This window comes from Dipodomys spectabilis, unplaced genomic scaffold, assembly GCF_019054845.1.
Source record: "Dipodomys spectabilis isolate Male_0828 unplaced genomic scaffold, ASM1905484v1 ptg000053l, whole genome shotgun sequence".
NCBI lineage: Eukaryota > Metazoa > Chordata > Mammalia > Rodentia > Heteromyidae > Dipodomys > Dipodomys spectabilis.
In genome coordinates this window covers 12,689,278-12,709,226 of record NW_024870730.1, presented here as the reverse complement: position 1 = coordinate 12,709,226, position 19,949 = coordinate 12,689,278, and the positions used below count along the sequence as shown (strand labels likewise).

Sequence of the window (19,949 nt, the reverse complement as noted above, 5' to 3'; positions counted from 1 at the left end):
ACCCCACGACTAGCAAAAAAAATAAAGTGTGGTATTCCAGTGTCACCTGGGTCCTTGTTTGAAATGCAGATTCTTCGGCCTTATCTCAGACCCACAGTTAGAAACTCTAGGGTAAAGTCCAACAGTCTTGTTGGAACAAACCCTACAGGAGATCCTGATGACAGCCCTCAGCATAGCTTGTTTCCTCAGTTTCCCCTTAGAGAATGGATCTGGCCCATATGGTTCCTTTGTGCCAATCAGAAAAAGAAGTCTCTGAGGTAGGCTAGCCCTGCACAGGACATGGGGTGAATGGTGTCCCTTGCCCTTCCCCCCTCAGTGAGGGCCCTTGTGCAGTGAACAGCCTCTCAGCTGTCCTTGGCTGTCCTGAGAGTCTCTGAGGGAACAGTTAGGATACAGAAGCAACGCTTGGCACATAAAATATTATCACCAAGCACTGGCTCTTCTGTATGCCATTTCAGGATCTTCTCATCAATTTCCAAGGCTAAGGCATTGTCACTCTGATTGAGTTCCTACACACAAATTATATAAACTAAATTATAGAAATTCTCACAAGAGGGGCTGGGAAGGTGGCTCAGCGGTAAAGCGCTTGCCATGCATGCATGAGGCCCTGGGTTCGATTCCCCAGCACCACATAAGCAAAAAGAAAAAAGCCGGAAGTGGCGCTGTGGCTCAAGTGGTAGAGCGCTAGCCTTGAGCTGAAGAGCTGAGGGACAGCGCCCAGGTCCAGAGTTCAGGCCCCACGACTGGATCCCCCCCCCAAAAAAAAGAAATTCTCACAAGGAACAGAAATATATATTATATATATTATATATTTCACTTTTAATGGTTCTCATTCTCTGCCATAAGGTTCCCCAAATGAGTGGGACTATATTCAGTTGAAGTAGAAAAGACCCAAATCTCTAATGTTTTTTTTTTTGTGTAGGGTTCTAGAATAGACAAGATTTCATGAGGGATCTAACAAGATACAAGCCAAATATTAAGACCAACAGGCAATTCTAGTATCTGAAATTTACTGGCATAAAAATTTCCCCTTACCAAATGGAGTGTTACAAGCAGATAGCTTTGCCTTGCTGGTGGTAGGCCAGGTGAACAGGTTCTGGCTTTTATTCCCTGTAGGGAAGTGTGTCGGCCGGGGACACTCCCAGCAGTGAACAGGCTGCTCTCAGAAAAGAAGAAGCCAGGGAAGATTTCCTGTCCGCCTCTCCTGAACCCAGAGCAAAGGATAACCGGAGGAGAAAGTCCAGACCCAAGGTCAGGAGGCAGGTGACAGTGGCATTGTGGTGGCTGAGGAGGAGAGCTGTTGGGAGGTCTTGCTGCCCATCCTGCTAGCAGCTAAGGCATCATGTGACTGAAACACTGTTTCAGTGGTGGCTCTGGTGGGCGCTGGTGGCTCACACCTGTAATCCTAGCTACTCAGGAGGCTGAGATCTGAGGATCGTGGTTCAAAGCCAGCCCGGGCAGGAAAGTCTGTGAGACTCTTATCGCCAATTAATCACCAGAAAACTGGAAGTGGTGCTGTGACTCAAGTGGTAGAGCGCTCGCCTTGAGCTGAAAAGTTCAGGGACAGCACTCAGGCCCAGAGTTCAAGCCCCATGACCACCACCAACAACAATAAAAAAAAGGAATTAAATCTCACAGCCAGATGTGGTGTCTCATGTCTATAATCTAGCTATTCCAGAGACTGAGATCTAAGGAGCACAGTTCAAAGCCAGCCCAGGCAAGAAAGTCCAGGAGACTCTTACTTCCAATTAATCACTAAAAAGCCAGAAGTGGAGTGGTGGCTAAAGTGATAGAGCGCTAGCTTTGAGCACAAAAGCTCAGGCACAGTGCCTAAGCCCCGAGTTCAAGCCCCAGGACCGTCAAAAAAAAAAAAGAAAGAAAAAATTAAATCCCACTAAGTTTGGATGGGTGAGTGGACCTATGTGTTTCTTTGGACGTGTGTTGCTCTGAGTTGAACACCATGGGGCACAAGAAGATGGGCTTCTTGGCCAATAAGTGGGGATGATGGGAGCCACTGGCTGGAGTTATCCTGGCAAGGTCACAGGCTCAGAGATGTTGTCTCTTCCTCCCTTACAGGTGTCGGCCTTGTCTGACCCCACCCCAGCAGCTGACCAACAGCCTGGACCCCAGAGGAACTTTCATACCCATCATCACCCCAAAAAGAAGAGCAAGCATCGGGGTTCATCCCCACCACCACCTCATGAATTCAGAGCGTACCAGCTGTATACCCTGTATCGGGGAAAGGATGGGAAAGTGATGCAGGTACCCCAGGGCCTGCCGGAGATGGGCACGGGAGCCTCCGCAGGGAGGCTGTGGGGCTGTGGGGTCCCTTCACCCAAATGGTGTCCATCCACTCCCGCCACTTTGGCGTAACAAACCGACGGGAGCTTTCTGCACTATTCTTTGGTGACAAATCTCTGCGGGCCCCAGAGTGGAGAGATGGGCAGCTTGATACCAGGGACCAGGTCTTTCCTTCTCTATGTCCTCAGTGCCTACTAGAGCTGAGCCATGGAACATTCCAGAATCAGGACAGGGATGAGTCTATCTTCTCTATCAGCTGCAGCCCTGCTCCCCTTTGTGGAAGAATGAAAGGGGGCGGGGGGCTGACTTCTCTTCTGCGTTCATTCTAGGCACCAATTGATGGGTGTCGCTGTGAACCACTCATCAACAAGCTGGAGAATCAGTTGGAGGCAACTGTGGAGGAGATAAAAGCAGAACTGGCGGCGGTTCAAGACAAAATGAACACGAAGCTGGGGCAGATGGAGACGAAGACGCAGCACCAAGTAAGCAAATGGCATGGCCTCCTCGTTGCCAGTTGTTCTGGCAAAAAATGAAATCAGAAGTGTTAGGTCTGTGCTTGTAGCTCAACGGGAAAGCACTTCCTGGCATGCACAAAGCCCTAGGTTCCATCCCCAGCATCCAAAAAGCAAATAAAGAACATAGGCTTTTGCATGTGCTGTGTGCCCTGAGAAGGACCCCTGGTCTTGTTCATGGATACTTAGTTATAATTTTGTTGCTGGTGGTGTTGTTGTTTTCTTTTTCCAGTCCTTGGCTTGAACTGAGGGCCTGGGCACTGTCACTGAACTAGCACTCTACCACTTGAGCCACAGTACCACTTCCTGCTTTTTCTGTTTATGTGGTACTGAGGAATTGAACCCAGGACTTCATGCATACTAGACAAGCACTGTACCACTAAGAAGCCACCTTCCCAGTCCCTTAGTTATAATTTTGAAGAGCAACCTTGCTGGAGTGTGGTATACCATAATCCCACCACACAGGAGGCTGAAGCAGAAGGATCAAGAGTTTGAAGCCAGCCTGGTGCCAGTGGCTCACACCTGTAATCCTAGCTACTCAGGAGGCTGAGATCTGAGGATCATGGTTCAAAGCTAGCCCAGCAGGAAAGTCTATGAGACTCTTATCTCCAATAAACCACCAGAAAACCAGAAGTGGCACTGTGGCTCAAATGGTAGAGCACTAGGCTTGCGCTGAAGAGCTGAGGGACAGTGCCCAGGCCCAGAGTTCAAGCCCCACAACCAAAAAAAGTTTGATGCAGCCTGGTCTATATAGAAACACCTTATCTCAAAACAGAAGCTGGTGGTTGGGCTGGGAAGGTGGCTCAGTGGTAGAGTGTTTGCCTTGCAATGCATGAGGCCCTGGGTTCGATTCCTCAGCACCACATGAGAAAAAAAGCTGGAAGTGGCGCTGTGGCTCAAGTGGTAGAGCACTAGCCTTGAGCTAAAGAGCTGAGGGACAGTGCCCAGGCCCAGAGTTCAAGCCCCACAACCGGACCCCCCACACACAAAAAAAGAAGCTGGTGGTGGAGGGGGGTCAGAGGGGAGCTTAAACTGCTTTTGATTATACAGTGTTATAGTCCCATTTACAGAGCATATTTACAAAATAATTAGAAATTATAAAGTTAGCCAAGCACCAATGGCTCACGCCTGTAAACTGTCATTGCTGTTTAAAGACAGCCAGGGTAGGAAAAGTCTATGAGTCTCTGATCTCCAGTTAACCACCAAAAGTCTGGAAATGGATCTGTGGCTCAAATGCGCCAGCATTGAACACAGTGCCTGGGCCCTGAGATAAATCCCCCATATCAGTGTGTGCGCTGCGCGCGCGGCACACACACACACACACACACACACACACACACACACGCACGCACACGTGCACGCGCATGTGCATACACACACTCCCATCCATATGAGCTAGACTGTGCCCAGGGAAGGCCAAATGATTTGAATGGTAGGTATTCCAAGGGCCTCTTTAATATGAAGGAGGTGAAAGACTGGATTCTATACGGCAGGGACAGGCCCAGGGCCCGGGTGATTCAGGTTGCCTGCACCAGTCCACTGCGCCCTGTGAACCAGCTCCATGTATACATGGTTCTTCTTAGAGCTCTTCGCTTCTATAGGGTGAAGATGGGAACGGAGAGAGTAGGCCACACCTGCAAAACAGAGACTTCACAGACAAACCTGCAGACAGAAGGGGCAGATCAGCAAGTGCTCGCGTAGCTCCACAACTGATACTTCTTTGCATATTTCTGAACATCACTGTGTGGAATGCCATTTATATCACCAACAGGAGAGGAACTCGCCAGTGAGCCTTTTTGGCTGGATTCTGCTAACAATATTGATTTTTTTTTTCCCATTTGGACATTGTCAAAGCAGTAAAAATGTAGCCCAAGTTGGTGTTTAGGCCTTTAAAGAATATCAGAATGGAGAAAGGCCACAAAAGGGTACATGACTAAAAGGTGACTGTCACTTGTGCTCTAAAGCAATCCTTTAAATGCCTTCCACACCTGTCTACATAAGCTTTGACTCCTTTTATGAAGCAGTGAAAATACCCTCTCTCTGGGAAAGCTGGATGAAATGGAAGATTCAGCTTGTTATAATTGCACAGGTAGAATACAGTGAAGCAATCGCTCCTGTTTTTAGGTAGTCTTGAAACTCATGATCTAAAGCTTATAGTTCTTTTTTGGCCTACAAGATCTGCATTTGCTCAAGTGGCATGAATTGATTCAGTATTCACAAAACTTGGTTTATTTTCTTCTTGTTTTGCTGGTTCTGAGGATTGAACTCTGAGTCTGGGTGGTGTTCCTGACCTTTTTGTGCTCAAGGCTAGTGCTCTATCACTGAAGCCACAGCTTTTTTGTTTAGTGGAGATAAGAATCTCACAGACTTTCTTGCCTGGGCTGGCTTTGAATCTTGATCCTCAGATCTCCTAAATAGCTAGGATTACAGACATAGCCATTGGTGCCCAGCTATGAATGTATGTATGTATGTATGTATGTATGTATGTATGTGTGTATGTATGTACGTATTATGCCAATACTGTGGCTTGAGTTCAGGTCCTAGTTTCTGTGTCTTAGCTTTTTTGCTCAAGGCTAGCACTCTACCATTTAAAGCACATCTCCACTTCTGTTTTTTGTTTTTGTTTTTTGCTGGTTAGCTGGAGATAAGACTTGTGGATTTTCTCTTTCCTGGGCTGGCTTCAAACTGTGAGCCTCAGACCTCAGCCACCTGAGTAGGATTATAAGTGTGTGCCACCAGTGCCTATCAGAACTTGTATCTTTAAAAAATTTTTTTGGTCAGTTGTGGGTTTGAAGCTGGGGCCTCGGTGTTGTCTCAGAGATCTTTTTGATCAAGGTTAGCACTCTACTGCTTTGAGCCACAGCACCACTTTCAGTTTTCTGGTGGCTAATTGGAGATAAGAGTCTTACAGACTTTCCTGCCCAGGCTGGCGTTGAATCAGGATCCTCAGATCTCAGCCTCTTGAATAGCTAGGAGTACAGGTGAGAGCCTGTAGTCAGTGCCTGGCTTAGGGCTTGTATTTTTAAGACTTCAGATGCAGTAAAGAAAGAAAACTGGCCTTATGGAAATGTGCACAGGAATTCTGGAGAGCCCCAGGATCACCATATGAAAATAGAATAGAATGGGTTGTTGAAATTTACTTGCCTGCTTTGTAAACCCTGCTTGGCAGGCCTGAGCCCATCCATCTGTGGAGAGACAGGGCTCATCCTTACCTCAACCCAACCTGATGTTTTTAATCTCTCTCTGTTCTCTTGAATCTTAGATGCGTGTTTTGGACAAGCTGATGGTTGAGCGACTGTCAGCAGAGAGGACAGAGTGCCTGAATCGCCTGCAACAGCACTCTGATGCGGAGAAGCACGAGGGAGAGAAACGCCAGGTACAACTGGGTTCCACTAGCTCTTTACTACGGTTCATTGAATGGCCACTAAGTTAAAAGATTGACACCCAGCCCTGAAAACACAGATGCTGAGCTCCAGAAGAACACTTGCATTGCATAGTGAAATGCAGCCAGTAGCACAGTCTGTGGGGTCTGTTACTGAATATACTGGGGGAAGTCACACACGGCTGCCAGAGTCTCCTGTGTATAAGAAAAGCTTATGAACCATTGCAACGGTGTGGAAGCAGTCATGGTGGCTTGGCATCTCCCTGCAACAATAGCTATGGAATGACTCTTTGAGAGTGTACCAGTAGTTCAGGCCTTTAAGGAGCCTGGGTGCTGTGTCGGACAAATGTGGCTCTAATTCACTTAGTGAAGGTTATAGAGGGCTCTCGGTCTGGAGTGCTAAGTAAGCATGGCTGGTGGATGAAGAGTCATCTGTAATTTTTAGGTTTGTCAAAATGGTTATGTCAACTATCATAATTCACAAGTTCATTAAAAAATTGTTATTGCGGGGCTGGGGAGGTGGCTCAGTGGTAGAGTGCTTGCCTTGCATGCATGAGGCCCTGGGTTCGATTCCTCAGCACCACGTAAGCAGAAGAAGCTGGAAGAGGTGCTGTGGCTCCAGTGGTAGAGCGCTCGCCTTGAGCTGAAGAGATGAGGGACAGCGCCCAGGCCAGAATTCAGGCCCCATGACCAGCAAAAAAAAAAAAAAAAAGTTGTTATTGGTACAGAGGTTTGAACTCAGGCCTTATGCATGAGATATGCACCTGCTCCTTTTGCTTAGTTATTTTTCTGATAGGGTCCTGTACTTTTTTCTGGGGCCAGACTGAACCAGAGCTCTTTTATCTATGCCTACCATCTATGCCTACCTATGCCTTCTGCTTAGCTGGAATGGGAGACATACTCTACTAAGTACAGCTTAGATTGTTTGAAATGGGATCTTACCAACTTTTTGCCTGGGCTGGTGTCAAACTGTGATCCTCCTGATTTTCTTCTTCTGAGTAGTTGGGATTGCAGGTATGAGTCACCATGCTCAGCTCTAAAAGTTTATTCTTTATGTTTTAATTTATAAGCCACCTATCAAATTCACCTTTCTCTTTTGTATACTAATGATTTTTTTTGTAGATGTCCTTAGTGGATGAATTAAAAACCTGGTGCATGTTAAAGATTCAGAATCTGGAACTGAAGCTTTCTGGAGATTCTAGGACCTCCAGGGCTAAATCCACACCATCCACATGTGACTCCTCTACAGGTAACCAATACAGTCAGAACTCTTGTGTCCACAGGTAATGAAACCTCCCCGTCCCTAGATATGTTCTCTGCTGATCCAAAGGCAGTCCACAAGGTGGCACCATGGAAACACTGGGCAAGAACCATGGTTCACTTGCAGCTACATATTCAAATCCCATAAGGTGCCCTTGAACTTAGGCTCCTCTCCCCTAAGCCTCCTTAGTTAGTGTAACTATTCTTCATTTGCAAAATTGTATTTTGAGAGTCTGGAAATATGGCTCATAGTTAAGAGTGATTGCCTAGTATTCAAGGCCTTGGGTTCAATCCCTAGCACCATCAAAAATGAACTTAATAAAAACCAAGACATACTTGAAGGAAGGAATAAGAGAATTGTTGATTAGTATTAACAGTGCCTCAGGTGTAATATTGATGGGTGTTACATTGATCAAAACAAACTAAGCAACTCAATGGCAGTGGTGGGAGGGAGAGAATGGGTGGAAAGAGGGAACAGCTGACACTATGCAAAAAGAAAGGAAAGTACACCTCACCCGATGTGGAAGAAATTACTATTGTCAAAACTCAAACTTTATAGTCCATGATAGACAATTTGCCCCATGAAAGTTAGAATGTGTTTGTGAATTTAACTAAGTATCACTATCCCACAACATTGTAAAATTTGTGAAATTATGTAATCACTTAATCACAATAACGAATTTGCTACAAAAAAAAATATATATTGATGGGTGTGGAGCCAACCCCAAGGACAAGTGCTGATAAATGCCTGTCTATCTCCTCAGCAGGACACTCTCCCTCTTTGTGCTCTTTTCCCTTTCTCCTCTTTGATTGGCCTTCAGCCTTTGTCCAGTTATGCAAAGCCTCATTAAGTCTAGTTTAAGCACTGAGCTTGCACCACGTACTAAGATATATATCAAGGAGAGTACTTCATAAGCACCCTAGTGCTTTTTTTTTTTTTTTTTTGGTACGGTCGTGGGGCCTGAACTCTGGGCCTGGGCACTGTCCCTCAGCTCTTCAGCTCAAGGCTAGCACTCTCTACCACTTGAGCCTTTCTGGCTTTTTTCTTTTTGCTTATGTGGTGCTGAGGAATCGAATCCAGGGCCTCATGCATGCAAGGCAAGCGCTCTACCACTGAGCCACCTTCCCAGCCCACCCTAGTGATTTCACTGAGGATAATTCTGAGCATTCAGAGCCTGGCAGTCCTTACAGAGGGACGTGGCTATGCCAAATGTTTCGTGTAACCAGAGCCATGCCTGGAGCTATATTCTTTTATCTGTTGACACATTAGGAAATACCCTGAGCAAGTTTTTTCTTGGTGGGACTAGTCTTAGAGCTTTTTGTGGCCCTGTACTGGGAATTGTGGGAAATGGGAATAGAATCACTTTTCCAAATTGGAGTCCGGGTTAAGAAATTGGTACATTTGCTGGTCCAGCTAGTGGTTCCCACCTGCATGGAATCTTTGCTACTCAAGAGGCTGAACTGAGGATTAAGCTCTAGGCAGACAAATCTGAAAAGACTCTGATCTCTATTAAAAAGCCAGAAGTAGAGATGTGGCTCAAGTGGTAAAGCTCCAGCCTTAGGCAAAAACGCTATGTAAAAGCACAAGGCCCTAAGTTCAAGCCCCAGTACTGGCACCAAAAAAAAAAAAAAAAAAAGGAAGGAAGGAAGGAAGGAAGGAAGAAGGGTAGGAAAAAAAAAGAAAACTGAACTGGTATATTTGTCCTAGAGAATAAGGGTACTCATTCACCTGGTTAATGCCCCTTTGTGTTTGGAGATGCTTGTTGGTGAGCTGGCATTAGGAAATGTAACTGGTAGCCTTTTGGAGTACACTGAGACAGGCTAAAGGAAAAACATCAGCCAATTTTCTCAGCTTATAACAGAATCCTTGAGAGTCGTGCCAAGTCAAAATGATAGTCCTGGGATGAAAAGGTGAAAAAGACCATGGAGAAGTTGCATGGTGGGTTGTGACGGAGAAGGCCAATACCGCCCCCGTGCCCTGTGGCCAGTGAGTGTGGTGTCTCTGATGTTTGGTTTCCTTTAAAACAGGAATGGACCCATCGGTGGCAACTGCAGGTCCTGCAGTGACATCGGACAGTTCCTCTCAGGTAGTTAGGCCCAAGGAAAAGGCCCTCAATTCCACTGCTACCCAGAAACTCCAACAAGAGCTGTCTTCCTCAGACTGTACAGCCTCCCGGATGAGGAAAGTCAAGGTCCAGGCAGGCCTGCTACCCTCCAGTGAGGCAGCTAAAGGTGACCAGCAGGCTGGGCCCTGTGTCAACAGAGGCACTCAAACCAAGAAGTCTGGGAAAAGTGGGCAGACAAGGCATCGAGGCCAGCAGCCAGCAGCCAGCAGCATCTGCGGTCCAGCTCCACCAGCAGCAGGTGGTGAGCAGACTGCCCCTCATGTTCGAGATGCTTCTCAAGCACTGGAGCTCACCCAGTATTTCTTTGAAGCTGTTTCTTCCCAGATGGAAAAGTGGTATGAAAGGAAGATTGAAGAAGCACGAAGCCAAGCCAATCAGAAAGCCCAGCAAGACAAGGCCATACTGAAGGAGCACATTAAAAGTCTCGAAGAGGAACTTGCTAAATTGAGGAGTAAGGTGCAGAAGGAAAATTAAGACTTGGGAACAAAGGAAGATTCTTAAATTTTGGGTTCTGCAACTGCCAAATAGCTACACCCAGGGAATCGCTTATTGTATGCAGACTTTGCCTTTTAAGAAAAATCGCCAATTACTAAAATATGCCAGACACCTGCTTCTTATGCTTGGAAGTATTACAATGTCAACAACGAGGCTGAAACCAGGGGAAGCTTGCTTAGTTTCAGGTTTCATTAGAAGCTGTAAACCTCAAGGCAAGTTCATCTGGAGTTCAAAAGCTCAGTTTTAGCAAGTCACACTAAGAAATCATGTGATGTTTATGTCTAGATCCTAAACTTTCAAGACATGTAAAAGAAGTCAAAAGCAGGGCCTGCCTGGTACTGGGGGCTCACCTCTAGAATCCTAGCTACTCAGGAGGTTGAGATCTGAGGATCAAGGTTCAAACCCAGCCCTGGCAGGAAAATGAGACTCTTATCTCGAATTAACCACCAGAAAACTGGAAGTGGTGCTGTGGCTCAAAGTGGTTGAGCACTAGCCTTGAGCCAAAGAGCTCAGGGACAGAGCCCAGACCTCAAGTTCAAGCCCCACAACCAACCACAAAGAAAAAGAAAAAAACACACCTGATTGCTTGTGTTCATTCATGTACATGTATTCACCTGCTGTGCCTAGACAAGAATATCTTTCTGTACCAGAGCTGGAACTCTGAGATGTACTAGTCCATTGCTCTCCAATTTGTAATTCACTAAATGCTGGTGTTTCCACCAGAGGAAGAGTACCTGACATTGAAGGAAAAGAGATGTTCATGACGCCCAGAGATCCAGTATATCTTAAAATTTTAAGTCAGTTTTATTATAATGAATAATTGGCTACCAGCAATGTTTGTAATGAGCCAGAATGAGAAAAGTTCCAGTCTTTTGATTATGATTTCTGCATTTCAGCCTCATTAATCACAATAAGCAGATTAATAAAAGAAAAAAAATCATGTAACAACTGCCTGGACCTTCAACATATTCAGCCTATTATTGGATGGTAGCACCTTTGTTTTTATAAAGTTCCTGAAAGTATTTTATTTTGAATTGAGTTCTATCTCTGAATAACCGCAAAGGCTTTTGTCTGTTTTGCAGTGATGAAATCCAGATAATTGGATTACTTGATTTATACTCTGCTGTTAAGGCACAAGAAGAGGCTTTACTACCTGATGAAATAGAAGAAGTTCAAAAACTAAGTGATAACAGTAGCTTGGCGATGTAGAAATTTTGGATTTAATTATCTCCCTAAATCTCATCCTCTGGAATGTGTGGTTTAGCCATCTTCACCAATGTTTATGTATGAGCCGGGCACCGGTGCCTCATGCCTCTAAATCCTAGCTACTCAGGAGGCTGAGATCTGAGGATCATGGTTCAAAGCCAGGCTGGGCATGGAAGTGAAACTCTTATCTCCAATAAACCACCAGAAAACCAGAAGTGGCGCTGTGGCTCAAGTGGTAGAGTGTTAGCCTTGAGCTGAAGAGCTGAGGGACAGCGCTCAGGCCCCAGAGTTCGAGCCCCTCACCCCCAAAAAAACTCCACAACAAATGTGTATGTATAAATAGAAACCCCAATTCTGTTTCTACAAACTGTTGTCTATAATTGTGAATAAATGCTGCTCATTGAGCCAAAGAGAAAATACTGACTTGCTGACATATGGGAAACCTAGAAAAACAGGATGTTCAGCTCCTCTGTGGAGGAGTTATGGGTTTTAATACCAATCTATGAACATAGACATCGTCAGAAAGTATTTCAGATGCATGTCAAGTTGACCTTATGTGTTTGTGGCCTTGTCTTGCTCCTGTCCTTGGGTGGTGGTGGTGTCTGTGCAGCCATTCCCCATCTCTGTGGACTCTTCTCACCTCCCCCTCTCCTAATATACACACAGGCCTATAGGACTAGGGGGTACCTTCTCTTCCAAACCTATTGTAACCAAGGAATCACCCACTTACATCACTTCTGTTATTTGGGGACCTGACTACTACTCAAAGGAAAAAAAAAATCCAAGAAGTTCAGCAAGTTGTACTTCAAGTAGAAGTTATTATCACTCATCAAAATACTTCCTATTACCTCAAAGTATCCTGAGAAATGCTAAAAAAAAAAAATAGTCGTAACTGGACTAGCAAGTTTAGACCACAGAGTGCTAAGTATGGACCTCCTATTCAAGGCAGTGGTAGCTTACCACTGTGAACTGGGTGGTTTTTGTTGAGTCAAAAGGCAGAGGGAAGAGACTAGGGAGGAACGAGAAAGGGCAATGGACTGGTGTAGCACGCTGCTTCGAGTTTATCTCTTGGTTCTGTTATGAAAGAAAATCAAGTGAGGCAGAAAACAGAATAATGCCAGTCAGCCTATTAACTCCACACTTAAGTGGGGTTTTAATTTTTTTCTTTTTTGAGAGTCTCATTACAGATCAGGCTAAGCTCAAACTTGTGATCTTCCTACCTCAGCCTGGGATTATAGACATGCACCACCATTATCTGGTTTTGCAACAGTGTTTTATTTGCAATAGCTGTATTAAGTCTGGTTTTTCGGGCTTGGTGTGTGTTTTCCCCTGTGCTGCAGGCTGAAATAAGCAAATGCCTCAGCTGGCCTTTCCAAAGACAGAGAACTATCAGCAGTACCGCTGTCTTGTAGGTCATGTTTCAATTGAGGCTGGAAACTTTCAGCAGATGTCGGGAAAAGCTATGGAAAACAGAAAATTTGTACATTATTAGTGTTTTTTTTCAAAAAAATGTTAATACTTTATTGAGTATACTAAATACCTGGGATATACTGAATATGTTCTCACCTTTGATTTTGGAGTCTGAAATAAAGGAAGTGATGTTTGCCTCTTCTATTCTGAGTTAAATGTTGGTATACCTGAGATGCATGTTGCCTATTTAGTGTTTGTATCACCTTGAATCTGTGTTGCTCCAAGCATTAAACTTTCTCACCACTGTCTGGCTTAAACTACTTATTTTAAAAGATGGAAAGTGTGACTACATTGCTTAGCCCCTCTTTTCTTTTTTTGTTGGTTTTTTTTTTTGGGGGGGGGGGGGCGGGGTCTTGAATGCAGGGTCCAAGCTCTTTTGCTCAAGGCTTAGCCCCTATTTCCATCTGCCGTGGTTGACTTCATTTTACTGTGTGTGTCAGAGCACTTTCACCCAAACCACCTCACTGGTACACTTTAGAAACAACACACTGGCTTCAAAGCTGAGGTCAGGAGCACTGCGTCAGAGTACAGCCACTGGATCATAGAAAGGTTTCTGGTGCGACCTTAGCTGTTTGACCACTTAGAAAGTACTGGGAAACGAGGGGGAAGAAACCTCAGTTTGGCAGAAATGGCGCTTTGGCTCAAGTGGTAGAGTGCTAGCCTTGAGCTGAAGAGCTCAGGGACAGCACCCAGGCTCAGAGTTCAAGCCCCACGACCAAAACAAAACAAACAACAAAAAACAACCCTCCCCTCCCTCCCCCTCCCCCCCCTCCAAGAAACCTCAGTTTGGTACAGCCAAGTCTTGAGCAAACCAAGGTTTTTTATATTTTAACAAATTGTTCCTGTTGGGCTGGGAATGTGGCTTAGTGGTAGAGTGCTTCCTAGCATGCATGAAGCCCTGAGTTTGACTCCTCAGTACCACATAAACAGAAAAAGCAGAAGTGGCACTGTGGCTCAAGTGTTGAGTGTTTGCCTTAAACACAGAGAAGCTCCAGGACAGTGCCCAGCCCTGAGTTCAAGCCCAGGCAGCAAAACAAAACACAAATTGTTCCTATCAGTTAAAGTACATCTGCGGATGATAAAAGACAAAGATGACTTAAAAATCAGTTTAAATTTTTTTTAGTGAGTGAAACTTTAACCTTTTATTTGTAATAAGGGGGAAATTATCTTTCCCTTTAATATTCTATGTATGTTTGGTGTTGGTATTGGAGCTTGAACTTAAGGTCTGGGCACTGTCCTTGGCTTTGTCACTCAAGGTTGGTGCTCTTATCACTTGAGCCACAGCTCTACTTCTGGTTTTTTTTTGGGTCCGGTCGTGGGGCCTAAACTCTGGGCCTGGGTGCTGTCTCTCAGCTCTTCAGCTCATGGCTAGTGTTCTACCCTTTGAGCCACAGCACCACTTCCGGCTTTTTTCTTTTTGCTTATGTGGTGCTGAGGAATTGAACCCAGGGCCTCATGGATGCAAGGCAAGTGCTCTACCACTGAGCTACCTTCCCAGCCCTCTCCTTCTGGTTTTTAATAGTTACCTGTAGATAAGAGTCTCAGACTTTTTTGCCCAGGCTGGCTTTGAACTGTGATCTCAGCCGCCAGCACCCAAGAAAAAATGTTGCCTTAAATCCAAGAGTCTCAAAAGACATAGTACAACATTAAAAAAAAAAAAGTTACTTTTCAATCAAAAGACAAAAGATAACTTATTAAAAGACTGACAAGTGACCCCATGCCTGTAGCTCATGCCTGTAATGCTTGCCAGGCTAGATGCAGAGATCTGAGGATAACAGTTCAAAGCCAGCTCAGGCAGGAAAGCCAGTGAGACTCTTATCGCCAATAAACCACCAGAAAACCAGAAGTGGCACTGTGGCTCAAGTGCAGAGCGCTCCTCTTGAGCTGAAGAGCTAAGGGTCAGCACCCAGGCCCAGAGTTCAAGGCCCACGACTGACAAAAGTCTAACAAGCAGAGACAATTGCCCTAGTGATTTATAGTCTGGCAGATGAGTTTGTCTCAATCCCCTTTGGGCCTTACCATACACATAATCCCATCTCAGGGCCAATGGCCTGCTTCCTGCTTTTACTAGCATTTTTCCCCAGCTGTTCAGGAACAACTTAGACAAGTTGAGGTCTCCGCCTATGCAGGAGAGGCAATGGTATAACTGCTATACTACAAACAGCATAGAATATATTCCACCATCTATAGTTATTACAAACGTCTTTGTTTCTAGGCATATCTACACAATACTAGTCTAGTGAGTTTAAAATTCCAAATGATACATTTTAATTTAGTGCCTAGTACTAAGGAGGTAGACAATCTATTATTTGAGCCATGTTCCTCTAGGCCTTTTTGCTTGTTATTTTTCAAATAGGATCTCAAGTTTATGCCCAGGCCAGCCAAATCATGGGTATCCTATTTATGCTTCTTGCCTACCTGGGATGATAGGTGTATACCACCATCTGCCGGAGAGGTTCATCTTGATCAAAATCCAGCTTTCTATTGGTTGAGATGTGGTCTTGAGAGCTTTTTTTTGGTCTGGGGCTGGGCTGGAACTACCGTCCTCATTTCTGCCTACCAATGTGTGAGCCACCAACATCCAGCCAAAAGATCTTTTTAAATATAAAAGAATTGGTTTATTATAGTTTACATACATAAAATTGAATATTCAAACAATAAGCTTTGGGAATAAAAGTTTAACATTTAAAGAGGCAGTCTATATTTGAGCCTGCATGGAACCATACCACACTTGTATCACTGCAAAATTCTGTCTTTGTCTTTCAGGTGCTGGGCTAATTTCTGAGCTCTGTTGATAAACAGAATTGTGTTGGATACAAGGTTGACAATCCGGGGTTGGGAAGGTGGCTCAGCAGTAGGGTGCTTGCCTCGCATGCATGAGGGTCTGGGTTCGATTCCTCAGCACCACATAAACAGAAAAGGCCGGAAGTGGCACTGTGGCTCAAGTGGTAGAGTGCTAGTCTTGAACTGAAGAGCTCAGGGACAGCACCCAGGCCTAGAGTTCAAGCCCCACAACCGACAAAACAAAAACAACAATCCCAGAGTTCTCCTCTGTTTTCACTAAAGTACTTGTATAAATTAGACATTTTCCAAGAGTAACCTGAAACAACTTTGTTGTATTTGTCTGTGTTGGTGTTCTTCAAATTATCCTCTTCAGGTCGGTAGAAGAAAATGTAACTAGCTCTTTAATTATTCACGTCATTTGGATGTTAAGTTAATCGTGGGAATTCCTTGTCTTCTCTCCCCTTTTTGGTAGTTCAATATGTTCGTTAGCTTTTTTAAGAAAAAATTCTAAGCTGGGCGCCAGTGGCTCTCGCTTTTAATCCTTGTTACTCAGGAGGCTGAGATCTGAGAATCGCGGTTCAAAGCCAGCCCGGGCAGGAAAGTCTGTGAGACTCTATGTCCAATTAACAGCAGAAAAACAGAAGTGGCACTGTGGCTCAAGTGGTAGAGCGTTAGCCTTGAGCTCAAGAGCTCAGGACAGCAGTTTTAAGAGTCCTTGGTTAACAAGTGATGACACCCTGAAGAACATACTTCAGTCTTGAAAGGGAATGCAGAAGGATTTTTCCAACAAAGTTCCAAGAAGTGTTTCCTGAGGTCAGTATAGTTCTATTCCTAAATTCAGTATTATTTTGAACAGGTTTTTTAAACTTACATATCCTACATTTTAAGTGGATTTGAGTATAGTCACTGGGTCTGTGTGTGTATATATACTTTTGTGTGTGTGTCTGTGTTGGTCCTGGGGGTTGAACTCAGTGCCCAAGCAGTTTTTTAAGCCCAAGGACCAGCGCTGAGATATTTCATGAAAACAAAATCACATGCTATCTTCTATAACTAGCTCCTATAAAATGGTATTAAAATCCATTCATGTGTATCATTTATCAGATTATATTATCAAATATTTTTATTGTATGAATATTCTGTACTTTATCCATTTATCAGTTAATGGATATTTTGGTTGTTTCCACTATTTGGTTATCATGAAAATGCTGAATGTTCATGAACAGATTTTTTTTGCCAGTCCTGGACTTGAACTCTGGGCCTGGGCAACGTCCCTCAGCTCTTCAGCTGAGGCAAGCACTCTACCACTTGGGCCACAGCGCCACTTCCAGCTTTTTCTGCTTATGTGGTGCTGAGGAATCTAACCCAGGGCCTCATGCATGCAAGGCAAGCACTCTACCGCTGAGCTACCTTCCCAGCCCATGAACAGACTTCTTATAGAATTGCTAAATCACATGGAATTCCCTGTGACCTGATGAGGAACTAAGGTTTTTATTCATAGTGCCTGAAGTTATTTTGTTTCCATCAGCAATATTAGGGTTCCAAATTCTCTATATGTTCACCAACACTTATTTCATTTTTATTCACAGACTCTATTGTAGTGTAAGTGAAATAAATGTTCTCTTGGCTTTTGCCTTTCCCTGATGATTGTGATCTTCTTTTTATGTGCTAGATACCTGGCCATTTGACTGACTTTGAACTATCAAAAGTAGAGATTTGAAAATACTTCAGATACGGTATAATTATCATTTTGCTAAAGCAAGTGTCTTCTCTAACTCCTTTAGCTGTATATTGCCTTGAGTAATCATCATGCGGATGGTATCCTGTAGGAGAAAGTGAAATCTAGTCATTGTCTTACCAGGCTCAACAAGGTACAGTTCTACTGTTTTATTTATTATAGTCAAGAACCAATAGTAGGGAGTCAGGGGGTGTAGCTCAGTGGTGGAGTGTGGACTTGGCATGCACAAGGCTCTCATACAGTCCCAGCACCAAAACCACACACCTACACCCACACCACCAATAGTGGGAACTAGAGCTGCTGCATATTCGAAAGCCAAAAGCTATATGGAACAGCATGAAAGCGAGGTAACGCTAATGTCCAGATACAGCAATGTTAGTAAATTTGAAATATTTATTAAAAAATCAGCAATGATCATTGATGATCAAAGTATACCATCTCGGTGACATTCGTTCTCCAAGGTGTTCCTAGCATTTCACAAATCAATTCAAGAGTCTGGGGCTGCCCTCACCGTTCTCTAGTTCTTACCTCTTCGGTAGCACCTTTGTTCCTTTTAAATTCTTCCCTTGCCCAGTCCTTCAGGTATTTGCGATCAGAATCATTTGGAACCTGTCGAATTGCTTGCAAAATCCTTCTGTAGAGGTGGAGAACCTGTTGCCTTCTCATGAACTATTCAGGAGAGGGGAAATGGGGGGGGGGTCTTCATTTTTATCTTGGTAAAGAAAGTGGCCATGGGGGGGGCGTTTGCTTACTCTTAAGAAACTTGAGTTGACTCTTACTTGTCAGAGAGAGGGTCGCCCGTCTCCTAAAGCTACCATAGCTATCAGCAACACCTGTGTGCAATTAGCCCAGCTGAAATGGTTCGGTGGCGTGGTCTGGCTGGTGCGTTACCACGGGTCGGTGCAGCAGGACACCTCTACCTTGGCCTGAGAGACCGGAAGATGAAGCGCCCGCCCCGCCCCGCCCCGCAGCAGGAAGTCCCGCCCCCACGCCTACGGGCTCGAGCCCGGGACTTGTCCAGGTTTCCCTTTCATCCCAACCTGTCCCACTCTATCAACAGGGTTGCGAGTCAAGAGGTTCAGAATCTAGAATTGCTGCTTTAGAAGAACGGAGTCGGCTGGTACCTGCTTTAGAGTTAGCGTAGCTGGCGGCAAACGGGAAGCGGCCATGATCTCCCCCACGGAGGGCTCCAAACGCTAATGCGCAAAAGCGGAAGTGAGGGGGTGTGGGGCGGGGCTATGCCGGTGTCCTAGGAGACGGCGCTGTGTCCGGGAGCCGGAGCCTGGCGGGCGGGAGGGAAGCCCGGGGCGTGCATCCTGGGCACGCGTCAGACTGCAGTAGCAGGGATCGCCAACTACGAGCCGGAAGGCGCCGGGCACAGGTCTCGGCGTGCGATGTAGCGAGGCATCTATTACGTGGAGGAAAGTGTTTCACGGAGGGGAGGCAGCTAAGTTCGTGTGCCCTTTGGACCCGCTGTGTGTGTCAGCCTGCGCCGTTGGAAAGGCCTGGGCTGGGGCTGGTGGCCCAGCGCCCCCGCCTCCGCGCGGGAGAGCGAGGCCCGCGCTCGGAACTGTCCCTTCAGTGTTGGCGTCCCGCACGCCTTCCCATGGTGGGGATATTCCACGAAGGGTTTTTAAATGTTAGACAATCGCTCCGTATCCCCAGCTCCCTCCCCCATTCCGAGTTAGAGTTTGATGAACGTTCCCCTAACTCCATCGATTCTGCTTGCTTCTGCACCCCGCCCCCCAATAGCTGGGATTTCAGCTATGCACCCACCTAAGCCTGGCTCCATTCTCTTTTTGCAAGTATTTCCCCTAAGCAGTGGTCATCAGCGTTTGTGACAAGGCTTCAAGGTCTGTCCCACAGGTGGAAGAAGCCAACATGTCCAGCCTCGAGCTTTTACTTTCTAATTGTTTAATCTCCATGACGCACGCTACACATCCTAAAGTTGGATATCCAGAATTGAGGTTAGTGAACTTTTTGCCATATTGTTTTCCAAACAGTACTGTATCTAATTAAAGTACCACCTCAAACATCCATTCAGTTACCCCTTTGCGAAGCACCTGCTTGATTGCACATGCCTGGTCTGAGAGTTCAGATGCTTTTCCTAAAGCTGCGTTCCAGCCTCTTTTCCCCACCTGTTTCCTCTCTCTCTAGTGTGAAGTGAAACAGCCTCTACCTCACAAGCACCAGAACTACAAAGAAACAGGATCGTGCACGTGTAAGAATTTGAATCGTTAGCTCTTTTGCTTTAACCTGAATGCATTTTAGCTAATAGCTGGGTGACACCTGTCATCAGCTGTGAAGCATGCTAGCTCTATGAAAATGGTGTCAATGGTATGTTATTCAAAATTTCTATAAAACAGGAAAAAATTTTGCAGATTTTTAAAGTTCTAATGAAGCTAAATAACTAGTCATTTTCGTTGATTTAGTTGACGGCAGGTTTATTTTAATGATAAAAGCTGTATTCTAGTTTACATGCTCTTGTTCTTTGTTCTTTTGTTTTGGTCATTTCTTGACAGATAAAATAAAGTCTGTACTGTCTTGTGTGTGTGTGTGTGTGTGTTTTGGATCTGGTCGTGGGGCCTGAACTCTGGGCCTGGGCACTGTCCCTCAGCTCTTCAGCTCAAGGCTAGTGCTCTACCACTTGAGCCACAGTGCCACTTCCGGCTTTTTTC

General features: G+C 45.2%; 2 protein-coding genes across 3 annotated transcripts in view; one reads left to right on the top strand and one right to left on the bottom strand.

The window, feature by feature from the left end:
- Ankrd6 (ankyrin repeat domain 6) overlaps positions 1 to 10,477 on the top strand; it is a 166,928-nt gene extending 156,451 nt beyond the window's left edge. The window contains exons 11-16 of the mRNA XM_042679568.1: positions 1,117 to 1,251; positions 2,077 to 2,262; positions 2,631 to 2,783; positions 6,076 to 6,189; positions 7,318 to 7,444; positions 9,484 to 10,477. Coding sequence (XP_042535502.1) covers positions 1,117 to 1,251; positions 2,077 to 2,262; positions 2,631 to 2,783; positions 6,076 to 6,189; positions 7,318 to 7,444; positions 9,484 to 10,055 — 1,287 coding nt within the window. The 3' untranslated portion in view covers positions 10,056 to 10,477. The remainder of the gene's footprint in view (positions 1 to 1,116; positions 1,252 to 2,076; positions 2,263 to 2,630; positions 2,784 to 6,075; positions 6,190 to 7,317; positions 7,445 to 9,483) is intronic.
- A 2,061-nt stretch (positions 10,478 to 12,538) lies between these two features.
- Positions 12,539 to 18,477, bottom strand: Lyrm2 (LYR motif containing 2). Of its 2 annotated transcripts, none has more exons than XM_042679547.1 (3): positions 18,396 to 18,477; positions 17,800 to 17,940; positions 12,539 to 12,742 (listed from the first exon to the last, which is right to left on the bottom strand). In XM_042679547.1, exons 1-3 carry the CDS (start codon positions 18,438 to 18,440, stop codon positions 12,575 to 12,577), a joined length of 354 nt encoding a protein of 117 aa, XP_042535481.1. In that variant the 5' UTR covers positions 18,441 to 18,477; the 3' UTR covers positions 12,539 to 12,574. The 2 variants fall into 2 exon arrangements, with proteins under 2 accessions (XP_042535481.1, XP_042535482.1); XM_042679548.1 differs by lacking the exon at positions 12,539 to 12,742 and adding an exon at positions 17,028 to 17,356.
- Positions 18,478 to 19,949: the final 1,472 nt, after the last annotated feature.

What these genes read in the sequence shown, in the direction of transcription:
- Lyrm2 (XM_042679547.1), bottom strand. Translation starts at nt 18,440, where the DNA reads ATGGCCGCTTCCCGTTTGCCGCCAGCTACGCTAACTCTAAAGCAG. An exon ending in CTACGCTAACTCTAAAGCAG is followed by an intron (nt 17,941 to 18,395) that starts GTACCAGCCGAC and finishes TCTCCTGAATAG; the next exon opens with TTCATGAGAAGGCAACAGGT. An exon ending in ACAAAGGTGCTACCGAAGAG is followed by an intron (nt 12,743 to 17,799) that starts GTAAGAACTAGA and finishes TGTTTTCCATAG; the next exon opens with CTTTTCCCGACATCTGCTGA.